This window comes from Numida meleagris, linkage group LGE64 (assembly GCF_002078875.1).
Source record: "Numida meleagris isolate 19003 breed g44 Domestic line linkage group LGE64, NumMel1.0, whole genome shotgun sequence".
NCBI lineage: Eukaryota > Metazoa > Chordata > Aves > Galliformes > Numididae > Numida > Numida meleagris.
The window spans coordinates 243,755-264,010 of record NC_034439.1 but is presented as its reverse complement, the minus strand read 5'-3'; the positions used below and the strand labels follow the sequence as shown (position 1 = coordinate 264,010).

General features: G+C 53.3%; 3 protein-coding genes across 6 annotated transcripts; all 3 read left to right on the top strand.

The window, feature by feature from the left end:
* LOC110390403 (proline-rich protein 36-like) lies at positions 7-2,767 on the top strand. The gene is made up of 3 exons (XM_021381707.1): positions 7-672; positions 1,224-2,279; positions 2,458-2,767. The coding sequence occupies exons 1-3, from the start codon at positions 69-71 to the stop codon at positions 2,745-2,747; spliced, it is 1,950 nt and encodes a 649-aa protein (XP_021237382.1). The 5' UTR covers positions 7-68; the 3' UTR covers positions 2,748-2,767.
* Positions 2,850-5,457, top strand: LOC110390407 (CD5 antigen-like). 4 transcript variants are annotated; one of them, XM_021381716.1, is made up of 5 exons: positions 2,850-3,057; positions 3,334-3,363; positions 3,805-4,116; positions 4,291-4,607; positions 4,682-5,457. In XM_021381716.1, the coding sequence occupies exons 1-5, from the start codon at positions 3,024-3,026 to the stop codon at positions 4,688-4,690; spliced, it is 702 nt and encodes a 233-aa protein (XP_021237391.1). In that variant the 5' UTR covers positions 2,850-3,023; the 3' UTR covers positions 4,691-5,457. The 4 variants fall into 4 exon arrangements, with proteins under 4 accessions (XP_021237391.1, XP_021237390.1, XP_021237392.1 ...); XM_021381715.1 differs by having other exon boundaries at positions 3,802-4,116; XM_021381717.1 differs by lacking the exon at positions 3,334-3,363 and having other exon boundaries at positions 3,802-4,116.
* On the top strand, positions 8,192-11,110 carry LOC110390409 (uncharacterized serine/threonine-protein kinase SBK3-like). Its single transcript, XM_021381720.1, has 3 exons — positions 8,192-9,211; positions 9,398-9,600; positions 10,182-11,110. The coding sequence occupies exons 1-3, from the start codon at positions 8,983-8,985 to the stop codon at positions 10,944-10,946; spliced, it is 1,197 nt and encodes a 398-aa protein (XP_021237395.1). The 5' UTR covers positions 8,192-8,982; the 3' UTR covers positions 10,947-11,110.

The following is a 20,256-nucleotide window of genomic DNA, read 5'->3' as shown; positions in this document are numbered from 1 at the left end:
CAGAACTGGGTCCAGATGTTACCACGAGGAGCACACGTCCTGCAGCAGAACTGGGTCCAGATATCACCATGAGGAGCATACATTCTGCAGCAGAACTGGGTCCAGATGTTACCATGAGGAGCACACATCTTCCAGAAGAACTGGGTCCAGATGTTACCATGAAGAGCTCCCATCCTGCAGCAGAACTGGGTCCAGATGTTACCACGAGGAGCACACATTCTGCAGCAGAACTTGATCCAGAAAGTACCGTGTGGAGCACACATCTTCCAGAAGAACTGGGTCCCGATGGTACTACGCAGAGTGTGCATTCTTCAGCAGAATTGGGCTTGGGTCTTAGCATATGGAGTGCATATCCTACAGCAGATATTTCCACATGGAGCACACGCCCTTCAGCAGAACCAGATGTAGAAGATACCATGAGGAGCACACCTCCTGCAGCTGAATCAGGTCTAGAAGGTACCACATGGGATACACATTCTTCAGCCGATTTTGATCTTGATGGTACCATGAGGAGCAAACAATCTTCAGCAGAAGCAAGTCTCGAAGGCACAACAGGGAGCAAACATCTTGCAGCAGAAACAAGCCTAAGAGGTACCACGTGGAGCACTCATCCCACAGAGGGTGCAGCATCAGATGGAATAATGAGGAGAACACTTCCCACAGCAGAATCAGGTTCAGACTACTAAATAGGGTTGCAATTTCTTGAAAGTATTGTTAAGGAAAAGAACAAAATGCTGGAAGACTGGGGTGGATGGATAGCAGGGAGTCTGCATGGTTGGGCATAAGGTAGAAGGGGTGTTTGAAAAGACAGAAAAGGGGGAGGAGGGAAGTACGTAAAGTTTGGAGGGGGGGTGATTGAATGGATGAGAAGATGTCAACTAAGGATAAATAGGGGAATGGATGGATAGTGTGGATGGATGGATGAATAGGGAGGAGCATGGGTGGATGTAGGAATAAATGAGTAAATAATAGGGACACAAGTGGATGGACAGTGAGGAGATGGGTGCTGAGGATGTGGATGGATGGATGGATGAAGTGGCAACAATAGGTTAGGAGGAGGAGGAAGGGATGGAGGAAGGCCAAAACAGTGGGCTGGCTGTAGGTGGAAGGGTTTGAGAGGGAGAGGAGGAGGAAGAAGAAGGGGTGCGGTAGAGGAAGGAAAGGCAATGGATGGCTGAGGGGTGTCGGAGGGGGATTTCATGGGCTCTGTGTCCCCTCCCCAGGTGCTGGTCCAATGGGAATCTCTGCTCTGCCCACTAGAGCTCCATCACCCTCCCCATCTTTGGCCCCCACCCTGGGGCTGTCTGTCTCTCCTGCCCTTGCTGTTCAACTGAATCCAGGCTCTGGCACTCGCTCCCAGCACCCCACAGAGGCCCCCAGGACCCAGAGACCCCCAGAACCTACCCAGTACCCTGAGATCCCCAACATCCAGGGACACCCGACATCCACCCAACACCCAGCAGAGAGCCCCGCTGCCTGGACAGAGCTTGTGCTCTCCCAACATCCCACTGCAGAGCCCTCCAGTTCCTGGACACCCCCAGACCTCTTCATCCAGGCTCCACCAAGGAACCCCAGCCCCCAGAGCACTCCAGTACTCACCATGCTCCCCATAGATTCCACCAGCCCTTCCATGAATGCTGCTCGTTCCAAGCACCTCATGGAGATCCCCAGACCCCAGAGTCTCCCAGCACCTTCTGAGGACCCCATGGAGACCATCAGTACCCAGAGACCCCCAGTATCTGCCCAGCACCCCACAGAGACTCTCAGCTCCAAGAGCCCCCCAGCACTCTCCCAGTATCTAACAGAGATCCTCAGCACACTGGTCCCCTCAGCACCCACCCAACACCCCATGGAGACCTTTGACATCCAGCCTCCCACAGCACCCACTGAAGAATCCATGGAGACCTTCAGCACCCGGAGGCTCCCAGCATTGCCCCAGCACCCCACAGAGCCCCCCAGCACCCAGAGCCCCCCATCAACCCACCAACACCCTACGAAGACCTTTGGCACCCAGATCCCCCCAGCACCCTCCCAGCACCCCAAAGAGACCCTCAGCACCCAGGCACCCCCAGAACACCCTAAGCACCTCACAGATCCCCCCAGTGCCCAGATTCCCTCAGCACCTCTCCAGCATCCAATGGAGACTTTTGGCACTCAGACTCCCCAAGCACCCCTCCAGCACCCCATGAAGTTGTTCAGCACCCAGCCCCCCCCAGCACCCACAGAGACCCTCCGCACCCTTTCTGCAAGCCCTGTACTGCCTGGACCCCCATGTGCAGGTAAGTCTTGGGTTTGTGGGTGAGACTTGGACCCTTGAGATGCTGGGCTTGCACACACTGAGACCCCTGGCTCTCAACAGAGGAGGGATGCGTGCTGTTGGGTCCCCGGTGTTGAGAGGAGTTGCCCTGGTGGGCAAACTTATGCACACTTTAGGGGGTCTCCAATTCTCATCCACAGGTCCAGCCCAGCCAGCACCGCCTGTGCCAACACTCTCTGCACTGTGGGTCCGGGGAGGACCCTGTGTGGCCCCTGCGCTGCGGGCACTGTTGTGGGAAGTGCGGGGGCTGCGGGGGCAGCTGCGGGCCCTGGCTCGCACCCAGCGGAGGGGAGCTCAGCGCCTGGAGGCCATCGCCCGCCGCCTGGGCCAGCTTGCTGCCCTCGGACAGCACCTCCTGGAGGAGCCCCCCCGGCTGTACGGGGGTGTGGGCATCCGAGGGGGAGCCTTGCACAGGAGGCAACGGAAATAAAGCCGGCCTGGTTCACCAGAGAATCTTGAGTGTTGAAGAGGGGGAGGGGAAGGAGGAAGAGGCGGGGGGAGAAGGAGGGGGCCAGTGAGAGGACCAGGGAGAGGGAGAGGGATGGGGAGAGGAGAGGAGAGGAGGACTCATCCCATCCTGGCGCCTGCTTGGCTGCTGCAGCGTTCCCCTTCCTGTTCTCAGCTTTCGATTCCTCCCCTCGCTCCCCCTCCTTGACCCCCTTCTTAAAAGGGTGGCCCCAGCGTCTGGGGAGGCCCAGCTGGCAGCATGGGGGGGCTGCGTGACCTTGGACTGTGCCTGGGTGAGGACTAGGGTCTGGGGGAGCACATGGGGGTTGCAGAGCTGGGGAAAAATGGAAGGCATAGAGATGGGAGGCACATGAGGGGCACAGAGGTGGAGGCACATGGGGAGGCAGAGGTGGGGTGCATGGTGGAGGAAAAGGAGGGGCACAGAGCTGGGGGCACACAGAGGCGGAATTGGGGGAAAATGTGTTTTGTTGTGTGTCAGTGGGCTATGGGGTCCCAAGGGTCTGTGGTTACGTCTGTCCCTTTCCAACTCCTCTCTCTCTCCCCCTCAGCTTTGTGCTGTGGTGCCGTGATTGGATCTGGTACGTTGGGTGTCACTGAGTGTCAGTGGGGTTCACTGGGTGCCACTTGGGTGTTATTTGGGGGTCATTGAGTGTCCTGGATGTCACTAGGGGTCACTGGGTGTCCTGGGATGTCCCACAGATGCCACTTGGGTGTCCTGGGGCCAGGAGTTGCTGGATGTGGCAGGCACTGGGGAATGGGCAAACAGGGATGGTTTGAACTGGGCAGACTGGGGCTACACTGGGCAGCCTACTGTGCAGACTAGAACTGTGCAGGACAGACAGGGGCTGTATTGAGACTGTGCTGGGTCTTTACTGGATCGTTCTACCGGGACTGTGCTGGTCAGACTGGGGCCATGCTGGGCAGACTAGGGATGCACTGGGGCTGTGCTGGTCAGGCTGGTGCAGCACTGGACAGGCCATGCAGCTCCCCATGGTCCACTCCCCTGCTCTCCCCAGCAGTGCCTGCCCGGCTCTCCGGCGGCCACTCCCAGTGCCAGGGCCGTGTGGAGCTGCTGCAGGCTGGTGCCTGGGCCTCGGTCTGCGCTGTGGGCTGGGACCTTGCAGCTGCCCGAGTCCTGTGCCGCCAGCTGGGCTGCGGCCGCCCTCGTTCTGTCCCTGTGCCCTGCAGCCCGCCCATGGCCGAGGGGAACGCGGTGGGTCTGCGTCAGGTGCTGTGCGCAGGGCAGGAGCTGGACTTGGAGCACTGCGAGCTGCAGCCTGGTGATGCTGCAGACTGTCCCTCCGACCACGTGGCTGCTGTCAACTGCGAGGGTGAGTGTGGGGTGGGACCGGGTCATGAAGCCTAGTGGGGACATGGCGGGGCCTGGTGTCATGGCGGGTCCTGGTGGGGACACAGTGAGGCCTGGTGGGGACGCAGCGAGGCCTGGTGTCATGGTGGGGCCTGGTGTCACATCAAGACTTAATGTCACTGCCGTGTTCCCACAGAGCCCTTCAGGCTACGGCTGGCCAACGGGCCCAAGCGCTGTGCAGGGCGGCTGGAGGTGCAGTGGGCCGGGCGCTGGGGCACGGTGTGCGATGACGGATGGAGCAAGGCCAACGCAGCAGTGGTATGCCAGGAGCTGGGCTGCGGCGAGGCACAGGGCCTGGATGGGGAATGGCCGCGTTTCGGGCCTGGTATTGGGCACATCTGGCTGGATGACGTCCGATGCCGAGGGCAGGAGAGGAGCCTGCAGGACTGCGCACACCGTGTGTGGGGATACCATGACTGCACCCACCGCGAGGACATCGGAGTTGTATGCCAGGTCTGGGACCACTGCCACGGCTTGGTGACCCTGTGGAGCAGGGTTCAACCATGCTCATTCTTCTCTCCTTACAGGATCCTTGAGCATCATGGCTCTGGCCCCAGTGGCATCTGGCCCTCCTGCAGCATCTGCGTGGGGAACCCAAGCCCAAACAGGACTGCAACTCAAGCAGAATCCTGAGTCTAAACAGGATCCAAAACCAAACAGAACCCTGAGCCAAAACGGAACTCCATGCCCAAATAGGACCCAAAATACAAACAGGACTCCCCAAACCAGACAAGATCCAAAATCAAAAAGGAACCCAGAGCCCCAAACAGAATCCCAACCCAAAAAGAATCCTGAGCACAATCAGGACTCCCTGCCCAAACAGAACTCCAAGCCCAAAGAGGACCCAAAACACAAACAGGACCCCCCAGATCCAGACAGGGTCCAAAATCAAAAGAGATCCAGAGCCCAAACAGCACCCCAAATCCAAATGGGACCTAGAGCCCAAACAGCACCCCAAATCCAGACAGGACCCAAAACAGATCAGGACACTTAAGTCTAAACAGAACCCAAAACCAAACAGAACCCTGAGCCCAAACAAGACTGAATCCTGAACAGGACCCTAGGCCCAAACGACCCCGAGCCAGAACAGGAGTCCAACCCAAATCCAAATTGGATCCTGAGCTGAAACAGGACCCTGTGCCCAAAACAGGAACTCAAACCCAAACAGAACACCAATCATGGCCATCTTCGCTCCTCCACCGACTACCAATGGCAGCAGGCTGTATCCTCAGCCCCATCTGCTGTTCTCCTGCCCCAGCGCTATCCCTTTAATGACATCATTAAAAGCAAGCAGCATCCTTGAGCACGGAACCTGACCAGGGCTATGGGGACTAGGGTCGTGGGCTGACACCAGGATAGAGTGCCTCACAGGGTGTTAGGGTCCTGGCAGGCCCAGGTGTGCTGCTGGTCTCTCCTTCCCCGTAACCCCTGTGGCCTCTTGACCCCGTTATAAAACTTGTCGTTAGTGCTAATCCTACCAGCCACCTGTCCTCTGCGGCACCCGCTTCCAGGGCATGGGGTTGGCACCAAGCCAGCGGCTCTAGGATGTGGGGCCAGGGCCAGCCCCTGCTAGGGGGACAGCCAGAGGGCAGATGGGGAGTGAATGGGTCAGTGGGAGACCACGGGGTGAGTTATGGGGAGCAGGAAGCCTAGGGTTTGTGAAAGGGCGAGGAGTAGGGATATAGGGAGCTGTGGGAGGGGGAAGGGAGTGAGACAACGGGAGCCGGGAGGGCAGAGAAGAGGGCAATGAGGGCAAAAGAGCAGGGAGTAGGGCAACAGGGGCAGGGTTTGCAGATGTCACAGCGTGGAGCAATGGGCAGCAGTGCAGCAGCTGAGCAATGGGGGCACTGGGGTTTATGGTGGGTGAAGTAGAGCTTGCCCCCAGAAGAAAGGGATGTGGGGGGCGAGCCTGGGGGCACTGGGATGACCCCAACCACTGAGGCTTGGCACATGTCCAGGCCCTGGCCGCATCCCCAAGGCTGAGCTCTACCACCTGGCCCCGGCTATTTCTGTGCCCCCGCAGCTGTCGGTGCCCCCGCCCCCGGCCGCCCCCGCAGGGCTGGGTGCCATGGGGCTGGCACTGGGCCGTGTCTGTGCTTTGGGCCCTGCTGATGCTTTTCAATGGGGCAGGAGTGTGATGGAGGGGTCAGCCCCGCACCCGCTGCCCCATAGCAAGGGGATGCCCCCATCACCAGCCTCCGCTCCCTGTAATGGGGTTGGAGACGACAGCGTGAGAGGTGCGACTGAGTGACCTTTCCACGTGCCAGCAGGGCCTGCTAATGTGCTGTCAGGTGTTAATGATGTGTCAGGGGTTAATTATGGCCCAGACAGCTGGGGTCAGGGCAGACAGGAGCAGCTGGGATAGGGGAGAGAGCAGGTGGGGAGGGAAAGGGAACAGGCATGGGAAGAGAGGGAAGGATGGGGCTGTGGGAAATGGGCAGAGGGAAGGATGTGGTCATGGGAAAAAGAGGGAGGGTGTGGGAAAAGGGGAGAGAGTGGCAAAAAGTTGTAGGAAGAGAGGGTAGAAGGAGGGATATGGCCGTGGGAACTGAGGAGAGGCAGGAATATGGCTGTGGGAAAAAGGAGAAGGAGAGATGGTGCTGTGGGAAATGGGGGAGAGGGAGGGATAAGTATGTGGGGAAAGAGGGAAAGGATGTGGGAAAAGGGAAAAGAGAGGGATATGCTCATGGAAAATGGGGAATGGAGGGATGAGACTGGGGGAACTGGGGAGAGGGAAGGATAAGGATGTAAGGAATCATAGGTTGGAAGGGATCATAAAGCCCATCTAGTTCCACCTCCCCTACCATGGGGGAAAAGAGAGAGAGAGGGATGTGGGTATGGGAAAAGGGGAAAGGATGAGGGAAAAGGGGCGGAAGAGGGATGTGGATATGGGAAATGGGAAGAGGGAGCCATAAGGATGTAGGAAAAGAGGAGGAGAGATAGGGCTGTGGGAACTGGGGAGAAGAAGGGATATGCGCATGGAATAAGAGGAGAGGATGAGACAGGGCTAGGAAAATGAGAGAGAAAGGGGATATGGAAAGTGGGGAGAGGGAGGCATAAGGATGTGGGAAAAGGGGAGAGAGAGAGATGGGACTGTGGGAAATAGGGGAAAGGGAAGGATATGGGCATGGGAAAAGGCAGGGATATGGAAAATGGGGAGAGGGAAGCATAGGGATATGGGAAAAGAGGGTGGGGAAGGTATATGGGTTTTGGAAAAGAGGGGAAAAAGGAGATACAAGGATGTGGGAAAAGAGGGAGAGGAAGGAGTATGGGTTTAGGAAAAGGGGGAGAATTGGGGCTGTGGGAAATGAGAGTGAGAGAGGATATGGAAAATGGAGAGGGAGGCAGAGGGATACAGGAAAAGAGGAAGAGGAAGGGATATGGATGTGGAAAAAGAGGGAAAAGGGAGGTATAAGGGTGTGGGAAGTGAGGAGAAGGAAGGATATGGAGATGGGAAATGGACAAGAGAGAGGCATAAGGATGTGGAAATTTGGGGAGAGGGATATGATCACGGAAAGTGGGAGGGATGTGGGAAATGGGGAGATGAAGGGAGGAAGGCCTGGGAATTTGAGGAGGAGATGTGGATGTGGGAAAAAGGGGAGAGGGAGAAATGGGCACTGAAGCAGAGGGTCAGCCCCACACCTTTCTGTGGAGCAGGGGCAAGTTTGGTTTTGGGGCACGAGGCAGCCCAGTCTGGGCGCAGAATAAGGGGGGACACCCAGCTGCATCCTCCATGCTTTCCCCACCCAGTGCCCGGCTAAATCACTAAAACTTATAGAACAATGATTGGTATCAATAAAGGTAATGCAATTTTTATTAATATTGAGTTTAATCTAATTTGCTTTTCTTTACCTTTAGAACATGGGGACATACAACCTCCCTATCTCTGGTCTTAGGAGAAACTAAATGTTCACTCTATGCTGTTTCATGCTCCGTGCTGTCTGTCTGTCCCCAGGCAGTGCCCTGTCTTTGCATCCCATGCTGCGTGCTCTCCGTCTGTCCCCACACAATGCCCTCTCTCTCTCTTTGCATCCCATGCTGTTTTTCTGTCCCCATGCAATGCTCTATCTCTTTTTGCATCCTGTCTGTCCGTCTGCACGCCATGCCCTGTCCGTCCTGCCCCTGCCTATCTTTGGCTCTCGGCACGCCTTGTGCCTTGCACATGTTCCCACTCCATTGGGACAGATTAACACGGCCCAGCGCTGCCCTGGGTCCGGCGGTGTTGGAGTGCGCAGGAAAATCTGAGTCACGGCCGCGGGCGCCGCGGGGCCGGTGGCACAAAGCTGTGCTGTGAGGACACTTCAGGGACTCAGGTGAGGCTGCTTGCTTGTCCCTGTGCAACCCCGACCTGCGTTTTGCTTATGGTTCCTTACAGCCCCACAGCGGGGCTATGGGGAGCACAGGGCTCCTGTCACTGTCCTGTATATCCAGTGGGACAGGATGGGCAAAGGGCAAAGATCCTGCTGCACAGCTGGGGATGGAGGAACATGGAAGTGACAGCCCTGACCCACTACCATGCGGTGATACGGGGTGAGATGTGGGGTGAGATGTGGGGCAGTGTCCCAGCTCTGCTTGTCCTCCCTTGGGATGCCCCGTACATCTAGACAGGGACTGGGCTGAGCTTGGCTGGGCTGGACTGAGCTGGGCTGGGATGCAGTGGGCTGATCTAGACTGGGCTGAACTGGGCTGAATTGGACTGAAGTGGGATGAGCTGGACAACATCGGGCTGAATGGACTGAACTTGGCTGGACTGGGCTGTTTCAGACAAGATTGGTCTAAGCTGCACTAGGCTGGGCCAAACTGGTGTGCACTGGGCAGTGCCATCTGGATGCCCCCTCTGCATGCTATGGGGCCATTGCAGCCTGGTGCTGGGCTCTGCAGGGCCATGGCAGAACCAGAAGAAGATGAGGAGGACAACGCGGCAGCCCTGGAGCAGCTGATGGCTCAGACAGGCCAGGCACTGCAATGGCAGGAGCTGGAAGAGCAGTTCTGCGTGCTGGATGAGCTGGGCAGCGGCACGTATGGCCATGTGGTGCTCACCGAGCCCCGGGATGGTGGTGAGTGGCTGCGGGGTCTCCACTGTCCCAGTGCTGCACTTCATGCTTGTGCAGTGCACGAGGACATCCTTTGCATTGGAGTTGCATGCTCACGGTGTGCATGGGGACACCCTTTGCAGAGGGTTCATGTGCTCATGGTGTGCATGGACCCAAAACCTTGGTGCTGACCCTCTGCTTTCATCCCAGGCTCACCAGTGGTCCTCAAGATGATGTTGAAGGAACGGACTGAGCGACGGGCGTTCCTGCGGGAGTATTGCATAGCCCGGTGCCTCTCTGGCCACGCTGCCTGCATCCGTGCCCTGCCCCTTGCCTTCGAGAACTCCACGCATTTCGTCTTTGGGCAGGAGCTGGCTCCCGCTGGGGACTTGTGCAACCTTCTCACACCAGGGGTGTGTGTGCCTCAGGGCTGGGGGGCACAACAGTGGGGTGGGGAGGAGAAGGGGCTGGGAGGGTACAGGGAGGAGGTGGGAGCAAAGGGGACCTTGCAGCCATGTGAGATCATGGGGAACATGTGTGTGCATGGGGAGGCTCTCTGCAATGGGGAGGATGTTTGTGTGGTGCATAGAGACATTTGCAGTGGGGCGTGTGCCTATGGTGTTCATGGGGAAACCCTCTGCAATGGGGTGCATGCTCATGCAGCGCGCAGGTACACCCTTGCAGCTGGGTGCATGCCTACGGTTTTCCTGAGGAGATCCTTCACAGCGGGTTGCACGCCCATGTATTTTGCAGTATGGTGCATGCCCACATTGTGCATGGGAACATGCAGTGTGTTGCATGCATGTGCATGGAGATGTGCATGGAGACACTTTGCAGTGGAGCGCAAGCTCATGCGGTGCACCAGGAGCCCCTCTGTGGTACAGGGATACCTCTGGGGGCTGCTGTGGGGTGCATCCCTTGCTGGTGACGTCAGGCAGGGATTTGGGCTCTGCAGCAGCCCCTCCGAGGGAGATGACATTGCTGCCTTCCTCAGGAGGGCCTGCCCGAGGTGCTGGTAAAGCGCTGTGCCTCTCAGCTGGCCGAGGCGCTGGATTTCATGCACAGCCAGGCCCTGGTGCACCGGGACGTCAAACTGGACAACGTGCTGCTCTTCGACCACGAGTGCCGCCGCGTGAAGCTGGCTGACTTTGGGCTCACCCGCCTGCAGGGGTCAGAAATTGGTGCCATGTCTGGGGCGCTGCCCTACGCCCCACCGGAGCTCTGCTTGCTGCAGGGCTCTGACACATTGGAGCTGGACTCTAGTCTGGATGTTTGGGCTTTCGCTGTACTGCTCTTCTGCCTCTGCACTGGCTGCTTCCCATGGGCTGTAGCTGCCAGCTCTGACCCACAGTTCGAGGCCTTCAGCACTTGGCAGGGTGACACGGGGGGACGGGAAGCACCGGAGTCCTGGGGTGTCTTCGAGTGTGGGGCGCAGGAGATGCTGCAGCGCCTGCTGCGGCTCGACCCTGACCGCCGCAGCCCAGCCATTGAGGTGCGCAAGTACCTGGCCCTGCCCTGGCTGACAGCACCAAGCAGCAGGGATCAGACTGATGGCATTGATGGGCTGGCAGTGGTGGATGGCAATGGACGTGGAAGGGGGGAAGGCGATGCACACGGAGCGGTGGATGGTGGCCCTCAGTCACCGCTTGCCCAAGGGTCAAGGGGTTCAGGGGATGATGGGGAGCGCGGTGACAGCAGCTATGGGGAGGGGAACAGTGTGCCCACAACACCCGCCAGCGCCGTGGCCCTGTGCCACTAGCTGGCACCTCCAGCATGGCACAGAGGAGTCATTGGGGTGTGGGCTGGTGTCTTCTTCTTGGAATGCAGCACAAGAAGGACATGGAGCTGCTGGAGAGGATCCAGAGGAGGCCACAAGGATGCCCAGAGGGCTGGAGCATCTCTTCTATGAAAAGAGGCTGAGAGAATTTGGCTTGTTCAGTCTGGAGAAGAAAAGGCTCCAGAGAGATCTCATTGCAACCTTCCAGTACTCTAAGGGAGCTTATAAACAGGAGAGGGAGTGACTTTTTACACAGTCTGATTGTGATAGGACAAGGGGGAATGATACTAAAAGACGGAAGATTTAGGTTAGATGTTAGGAGGAATTTCTTTGCTCAGAGGCTGGTGAGGCACAGGAACAGGCTGCACAGAGAAGCTGTGGATGCTCTATCCCTCAAGGCCGGTTGGATGGAGTCCTGGACAACCTGATCTAGTGGGTGGCAACCAGCTCATGGTAGAGGGTTGGAACTAGATGGGCTTTAAGGTCCCTTCTAAACCAAGCCATTCTATGTTTCTTGTGGGCTGGGATGGAAGCCTTGGACTCCACTTGGTCCCCTGTGTGAGAACATCAGTGGCAGGAAGCCAGGCCAGAAGCACACTGCGGGCAGGGGAAGAAGAAACACCTGGGGCTTTATTTGGAGGTCAGGGACCCCAACGCCACACTTTGCATCCTATTAATGAATACTGTGGCAAAGCACCCAAGCAACAAATGAGCAAGGGAAAGCCAAGGAAAGAGCAGCCAGCAGGGCACAGAGGGATGGGAGGAGAGCAGTGAGTCAAAATTGTTAAGGCTGGAGCAACAGCTTGGTGGAGGCGGGTGGTAAAACTGCTTAGCAGTTCTGCAGGGGAGCCCAGAAATGGATCTGACATTCGCTCCTTGCATACATGTGTGAGGAGGATGTCACCCTGCTGATATTTTTTAAGATGCCAAAGGACTTCCTTGGGGTTAATGAGGTGAGGAGACAAATGAAAGCACTCCAGGCACACAGGTAGGTTGGGAAGAACTGTGGGGCAAATTCCTAGTGCTTGAGGAAGAAGAGATTGACCTGGAATACAGCTCCCTCCAAATGATGCGTGGCTTTGCCAAAGGTAGAAATTTGCTCCAAGAGCAAATGTGGATGTGGGTTGGTCAGTAATAGAAAAGAGCCAGAGGGAGAGCACACTGGGTTGGCTCTGCTTGTAGAAGATGCTGGAGGGCATGAGAATGGATTTCAGGGTCCTGAAGGGATGAAGATGTTCTTAGCATCCCTTCATCAGGGAACGTAGTGATGGGACAAGGGGTAATGGCTTTGAACAGAAAGAGGTCAGATTTAGGTTTGATATTAGGAAGAAATTTTTCAGGATGGAAGTGGTGAGACGCTGGAACAGGTTGGCCAGAGGAATTGTGGATGCCCCATCCCTGGAACTGCTCAAGGCCAGAATGGTTGAGGCTTTGGGAAATCTAGTGGGAAGTGTCCATGCCCATGGATGGGCTTGGGTTGTGGATGGTCTTTAGGGTCTCTTCCAACCCAAATCTTTCCACAATTCCTATGATTCCATGACTAGAATTCCATGACTCAGTGGCTCTATGATCTTGGACTAAGCAAGAAGAACACCGCTGCACAGTGGAAGGAGAGCTGGAAATCAGCTGAAATGCTGAAGCTTAATAAAACTCTCTGCGTTTTGCCTTTTTTATAACTGTTTTCCCACAAGACCGTGGCAGGACAAAGAGGAATGATTTTAAAGTAAAAGAGGGAAAATTTAGGTTACGTATTAGGAAGATTATTTTTAATCAGAGGGTGGTGAGGCACTGGCACATGTTGCCCAGAGAAGCTGTGGGTGTCCCATTCCTGGAGGTGTTCAAGGCCACATTGGATGGTGCCCTGGACAGCCTGATCTAGTGGGTGGCAGCACTGCCCATGGAAGGGGGGTTGGAATTGAATGAGCTTTTAAGGTCCCCTCCAACCCAAGCCATTTTATGGTTCTATGGTCTTTAATATTCCTTCCAATATAAACCTCTGTATAATTCCATGTTTAAGATCCCTTCCACCTCAAGCCATTTTATGATATTTAACGTCCTTTCTAACGAAAGCCATTCCATGCTTCTATGAAGGAAGGGGACAGGGGAGGCACAGGGACTGCGGCGGCAGAGCCCGTCAGCCGGGCTGCACGCCAAGCGCCTCAGATCGGTAGCCGAAATGCGTGCGGATGCTTTTCATTTACACCTGCCTCTCCTAAATCACAGCCTGAGGGCTCTGGGCCTGCAGGCAGCGACGCCAGGCTGCAGGAAAATCCTTCATCCTGCAGGAAAGCTTATTAATTTGAGGCTTCATAGGCTAAGATTTCAACCCTGCAACTTTCAGTGCCCAAATCCTGGCGAGGTACCCACAAGCCATCTGCAGCCAAAGGGATGGGATGGAATCCTGCAATCAGTTTCTGCGTTCATCCCAAGCAGCTTGGCTCTACAGGTGCAGAATCCCCCCTGAGCATTGTGGCTTACCATGGTGCAGCCTGCATGGAAAGTGACATTCGATGGCCAAGGCACTGGGTAATGTTTGCAACAAGCAATGCATGGAGGAGTTTGCAGCACGAACACAGACCTACCAAAGGAGATCTACGATCTGCACGAATGTGAGTGCCAAGCAAAATGCACAGGAATGCCAGGCACAAAGAATTGACCTGCTGCTCCTCAGTCACTGAGGCAGAACCAGCAGGAGGCTGCTGATGCTGCTTGCACACAGAGATGCAGGATGCTGTGGGTGATGATTCCTTGAGCACCTCTTAGATTGTTCTGATTGGTTCTTTCATTGGGATTTGCCTCGTCATGTGCAAGGAGGATGCTCAGTAGAGCAAGAGGGGGTGATGCAGCTGGGCTGTGGAGCTGCAGGATTAAAGGAGAGCTCCACGAGGGCTGGATATGCCCCATGTGATCCAAAGGAGGGTCCTGAGGACCTCTGGGGGAGTGCAGTTGTGCAATACCTGGCATCAGCTGCAAGCTGGAACAGTTGTAAATGGTAAAAGCAGTGCTGCATCTTATGGGACCAGGATGGGGGAAGCCTCATGGACCCCCAAAATCAGCGTCTAGGGTTTCTCCTTCAGGGTGGGCTGTAATAGCAGGAGGAAGAAGATAGGAATAAAACTGGGATAGACCAGGAGGAGAGCTGCAGCTGGCAGGCCCACAGCACTACCAAGACAGACACAGTGCAACATAAATTTAAAATTTCAAGTGCCCCCAAATCATCCATAAAATGCTCTGCTTTCAGTCCCCTGAATGTCCCCATTCAAAGACCAGACCTTTGGGCAAAGCCAAAGCATCCACTTTTCTTTGTCTCTCCATGAGGTGAGGCATGCAGGGATACAATCATCCCTTTTGGAAAGCTGCTCTTTGGAAAAAATGTGCCATTTTTTTTGAGGTGGGGGAAGGGTTGAATTTGGAGGCTCTGCTCTGCTGAGGAATGAAAGTTATTTACAAGGTTTGCTCAGCTTCCAGACCTTCGTGTTTGGAAGAAAGAGCTGATTTCCCTGCCCATTGCCAGGGAAACGAGCAGACACATTGGATTCCAAGCTCAATTTCTCAGTAGGAGAAAGTCCTCAGACCTCAGATTCAGTCTTCAGGCATCCATATGTAATATTTTTCTTGTATGAAAATGCTGAAAATAAAGTCTTTCACTGCGTGCTTATTGCCATTCAGGCTGCTGTTATGGGCTGGTGCAGAGCTGCGCGTTGTGTCCTCAGAATTTATTCAATGGGACAAAAGATGAATAACTGGCAAGGCCAGTGATTCAGTGTCATTTTTCTAGATTACTTTTTATTAATCCTTAATAATTTATTTATAGTGCTTCTCCTCTTCAAAGTGGTGCACATAGAAGAGTGTAATGCTTCCTGAAAGCAGGAGATTCTTCTTGAGAATAGTAGAGGGTTACTGCAAAATCCTCCTATATTATTATATTAAGTTATTATTATATATTAAGAGTTATATTAGGGATCCGGTGATTCAAGTCTTTGGGATTGCTTTATGGGATTACACTGAAACCAACCCTGCTCTGACAGTGCTTTTCAGATTCTGAACAACTCCCTTAAAGCCAGCTATCAGGCCACCCTGAATTAAAAGCTGAGCACCTCCTTGTCATCGGTAATGACAAGGAATGGGTTACTTATAAAATCTAATCATCTACTCAAATATCAACATATTTATCAAAATATTATTTTTTAATCACTCCAGGGGGAATTGGATAAAGACAGTGTCCTTTCACATATTTCCCTTGTGTTATACAGACTCCTCCAAAAGCACAACGTCCCAACAAGTTCTAAGAAAAGGAGTTTGGTGCTCAGCATTTCTGTCTCTTCCAGGCCTGGAGACAGAAACAAAGCAGTTGTGCATGGTGGGGAGTGCAGTTGTAGGAGAAACATGCCAGCTTTTGCAATTTTCTTCTCTGCTAAACAAATTTGTGAGGGTCAGAGATGTTACAGCTATTGCTGAAACCCACAAAGGCTATATTCTACACTTACTTCATATTGCTGTCTTCTTTCTTATGTTTGCAGGCTATGAAAGTGCATGAAAAACAGCTGATGAATAGCCAAAGCTATGAACTGAAGTAACTATTAGGTAATGAAACTGCTGATTTCTTATTTCCATTGCTGGTGGGTGCTTAGAGCCCAAGTTACAGAGAGACCTGGGAGAGCAGAGTGAACCTTATGTGCCTTTATTTACCCCTCCTGGTAAATTCAAAGGGCTCCTTTTGGATCCAGATCCAAGGAGAGCTCAGCACCACCAACTGCAGCTGACAGTGCTGAGATGCATTTTGCCCCTGCATTCCTTTCACTGGAGCATAACCCTTCCATTTTAACAATTTCATTGTGCAGAAAGGAGGAAAAAAATAGGGGACTATTCAAAGGCCATCAGCACTGTAAACAAAATCTGCTGTCGACTGTGGGAGATTGAGTATTGCATCTATTGGGCTGTGTTGCAATCTGGTGAGAAAAGTCATATAGCAAACAAGAGTACAAAGGTTGCCAAGCGGAGCTGAAACTTCATTTCTTTTCTCCTTAAAGCTGGGAAGTTCTCTTTCTCATTTCCTCATGAATATCACAGTTATAGAATCATAGAATGCCTTGGGTTGGAAGGGACCTTAGATGTCATCCAGTTCCAATCCTCTGCCATTGGCAGGGTTGCCACGCATAGACCAGGCTTCCCAGGGCCCCATCCAGCCTTGAAGGTCTCAAGGGATGGGGCATCCACAGCTTCTCTGGGCAACCTGTGCCAGGGCCTGTCCCTTCTGATTAATGCACCTGCAGAATTCCTTCTTGTTGTTTTTCACATCCCTCACCAAGTGCAGCTCTATCTATGCCTTGGCTTTACAAATGCCACCTCTGCATGTCTGGATGGCATCCCTGTATTCTACCTGGGTGACATGTCCTTGTTTCCACTGTCTGTATATGTCTTTATCCCACAGTTTGACCAGCAGATCCTTGCCCAGCCATGCTGATTTCCTGCCTCGTCTGCTAGTTTTCCTATACTGGGGGACAGAGAGCTCTTGTGCTCTCAGAAAGGCATCCTTAAAGAGTTGCCAGCTTTCCTCCACTCCTTTGTCTCTAAGGACAGCTTCCCGGGGGATCTCATGTAGTAATCCCTTGAATTGGCTGAAGTTTGATCTCCTGAAGTTTAGGTTCCTGACTTTGCTTTTTCCCAGGACCATCCTCCTCAAGATTACAAACTCTACTAGGGCATGGTCACTACAGCCCAGGGTGTCTCCAATCTTAACCTCTTTAATGAGCTCCTCTGTGCTGGTGAGTACCAGGTCCAGAAACGCTTCTCCTCTGGTCAGTTTGTCTAATACCTAGACCAGGAAACTATCCTCAACTATCCTCGTATTCCAGGAGCCTTTGGGATTGCTTGCAGACTGCTCCATTGCTTTCCCCACAGACATCAGAGTGGTTGAAATCCCCCATCAGGATGAGAGCCTGGAGGCATGACACTTCCTGCAGCTGAAGCAATAAGCCCTCATCCACAGGCTCCCCTGATCAGGCAGCTGTAGTCGACCCTGACCACCAGATGTCCTTTATTGGTCTGGTCCCTGGTTTTCACCCACCAGCTCTCAACCTGATCGTGGTTGTTTCTCAGAGGCAGCTCTTCGCACTATCCAGCTTTTAACATAGAAGTGGATATGCCCCCCTTATGAGCCAGCATATTGCTGGCTCAGGCTCAGTTTTTCATCCACCAGCAACCCCAAATACTTTTCCTCAGTGCTGCTCTCAATCCCTATCGAGTTCATGCCCTAGTCTGTATAACGTGTTTGAGTTGAATACACTGTAATCACAAAACTGGCATGCAAAATTGGTATGCAAAACTGGCATAGTCTTTTTCAATATGCCACATTGGCATAGATGTCCACGAATCTCTTCCTCAAAACATGGCTACACATAAGCTGAGCAAGAGATGGTGATATCAGATTTCAAAAAAACCCACCTCTTTGAAGAAATTACATGATGCTTTGGAGAGCTTGTACCGTGTCCTTTCAGAGCTGGTGAAGATGCATGACAGCTTGAGCACCACCACAGTTTAGGCAGGCCAACATGCAATAATTGCAAAGCACCCACACTTGTGGATGTAGTCCTGAGTCTCTGTACTGTGGGGTCCACCCCTGGACTGCATTTCTTTTTACCAGGTCATAGAGTGGTTGAACTGTTATATTAAGACCTGGAATATGTACCTTCCAAAACTCCAATGTCCTTTGCACAGCATATAGCTCCTATTTAATTCTCACAGCTGGGTACCTGCTGGATTTCTTGCAGTACTTCAGTGGTGGCTGTTTTTCTCCCAGCTTTCCATCTAATTCCCTCCAAACTTCCTTCCTGAGCCAGTGCCCGTTTCCTTCCCTGCAGAACCCTGACCCAAAGGACTGCAGGTGTGTTGTGACCTTGCCTACAAACTGCTGGCAAGTTCTACACATAGGCGACCTAAGAAGAGAAGACATGGTCCATAGGTAGCACAACAGCGACCTCCTCTGCTAATTTTAATGTTCCCACCTATTTAGCCAGTGCAGTATGAGGCCGTACAGGAGCATTGTAGCGGGGATAAAAGACGCTATAGATTTGGATTTCTCCCCAGGATCCTCTCTTTCACACCCTCTGGCTCTCCTGTCTTTACTTTCTTAAATAACCCAGGGTCACTCCCACCCCCTGATGCAGATCCCACAGGACTATGAAGAGGTAAAGAAGGAACTGTGCACCACTGCTGTACAACAGAAGCTGCCAGCCCATTTAAGTAACCTGGAAATAGGCATCTACGTAAACATTTTCCATCATCTCTTACATTCAGCACTGACTGATGGTACTCCCCAGTTTCCTCATTTTGCTCTCTCCTTTTGCATAGAGACAAGTTGCCTCTATTCCATTGCATTCACTCCAGCTGAGGTTCTCCCCCGGCTTTTGTCTTTTGTGATGTTTATCCACGAGGAGGTGCTGGAGGTCCTCTTGGATAGCAATGCCATGCAAGCCCACCTTAATGGCTAAGACTAATGACTACAACACTGCTCCACAGCCTCTCTGGGCAACCTGTTCTAGCGCTCCACCACCTGCACAGTAAAGAAATACTTCCTGATGTTTAAACAGAATGTTGTGTTCCAGTTTGTGCCCACTGCCTCTCGTTGTGGCTCTGTGCACCACTAAAAATAGCCTCGTTCCATCCCCTTTCCACCTTCTTCTTACGTATTTACACACATTGGCAAGATGCCCCCTGACCCTTCTCTTCTCCAATCTATGCGGTCCCAGCTCCCCCAGCTTCTCCTCACAGGAGAGGTGCTCCTGTTCTTTCATCATCTTGGAGGCCAGATCTCTCTTGTACTGGAGGGGCAAGAACTGGACTCAGAACACCAGGTGCAGCCTCACCAATGCTGTGTAGAGGGAAGGGTTCAGCTCTCTTGATCTGCTGGTGATACTTTGCCTAATAAAACCAATAAGATCATTGGCCTTCTTAGCAGCAAGGGCTCATTGCTAACTCATGACTAACTTGGTGTCCACCAGGACTTCCAGATTCTTTTCTGCCATCTTCTTCCAGTTGGGTGCCCTGGCATGTCCTCATGTGCTGGGATTGTTCCTTCTCAGGTTCAGGGCTGTGCGCTTCTCCTTGGTGAACTTCATGAGATTTCTGTCTGCCCACATCTCCAGCCTGTTATGGAATAACAGAACCACAGAATCACAGAATGGCTTGGGTTGGGAGGGACCTTACAGCCCATTCAGTTCCAACCCCCTGACTTGGGCCTATTGCCACCTGCTAGGTCAGGTTGCCCAGAACTCCATCCAGCCTGGCCTTGAACACCTCCAGGGATGGGGCTTCTACAGCTTCTCTGGGTGACCTTGTCCGAAAAGCGGATTTGTCGCCTGGTGTGCTTATTGCACACTCTCACTCAGGAGAGGCATTGCTTACTTATTTCAGGATTGTGCTAGCCTAGGTGCTTGGTGGTTTCCCACAGATCAAGCACATGCAAGAAACTATCCGCACAAAATTTATACACAAAAGTTATTTGTTGATGACATCAAGCCGAGTGGTGCAGCTGATGTAATAGAAGGAAGGGATGTCAACCAGAGGGATCTGGACAGGCTTGAAAAGTGGGTCCACAAGAACCTAATGAGGTTTAAACAAGCCAAGTGCAATGTGTTGTACTTAAGTTGGGGCAATCCTAGACATGAGTGCAGTCTGTGAGATGAATTCCTTGAGAGCAGACCTACCAAGAAGGACTTAGGGGTCCTGATGGATGAAAAGCTGCACATGAGCCAGCAATGTTCACTTACAGCCTAGAAGGGCAATGGTATCTTGGGCTGCATCAACAGAAGGGTGACAGCGGGGAGAGGGAGGAAATTGTCCACCTCTATTCTGCCCTTGTGAGGCCCCATCTGGTGCACTGCATCCAGGCCTGGAGCCCCCAGTACAGGAAGGATATAGAGCTGTTGAAGTGGGTCCAGAGAAGGGCCACAAAGATGATCAGAGGGCTAGAGTACCTCTCCTATGATGAAAGGTTGAGGGAGTTGGGATTGTTTGTCTTGGAGAAGAGAAGGCTCTGGGGAGACCTCACTGCGATCTTGCAGTACTTGAAAGGAGCTTACTCGCAGGAGGGGGACCAACTTTTTACATCGGCATTGAAGGCCAGGCTGATCTAGTGGTTGGCAACCCTGCCCGTGGTGGGGGGGTTAGAATTAGATGACTTTTGAGGTCCCTTCCAACCCAGGCCATTCTATGATTCTGTGAATGTTCCTTTCAAGGCCTACTGCCACCAGGAAGCCCCTGGTTAAGTATTATATTCTTCTGATAATTAATA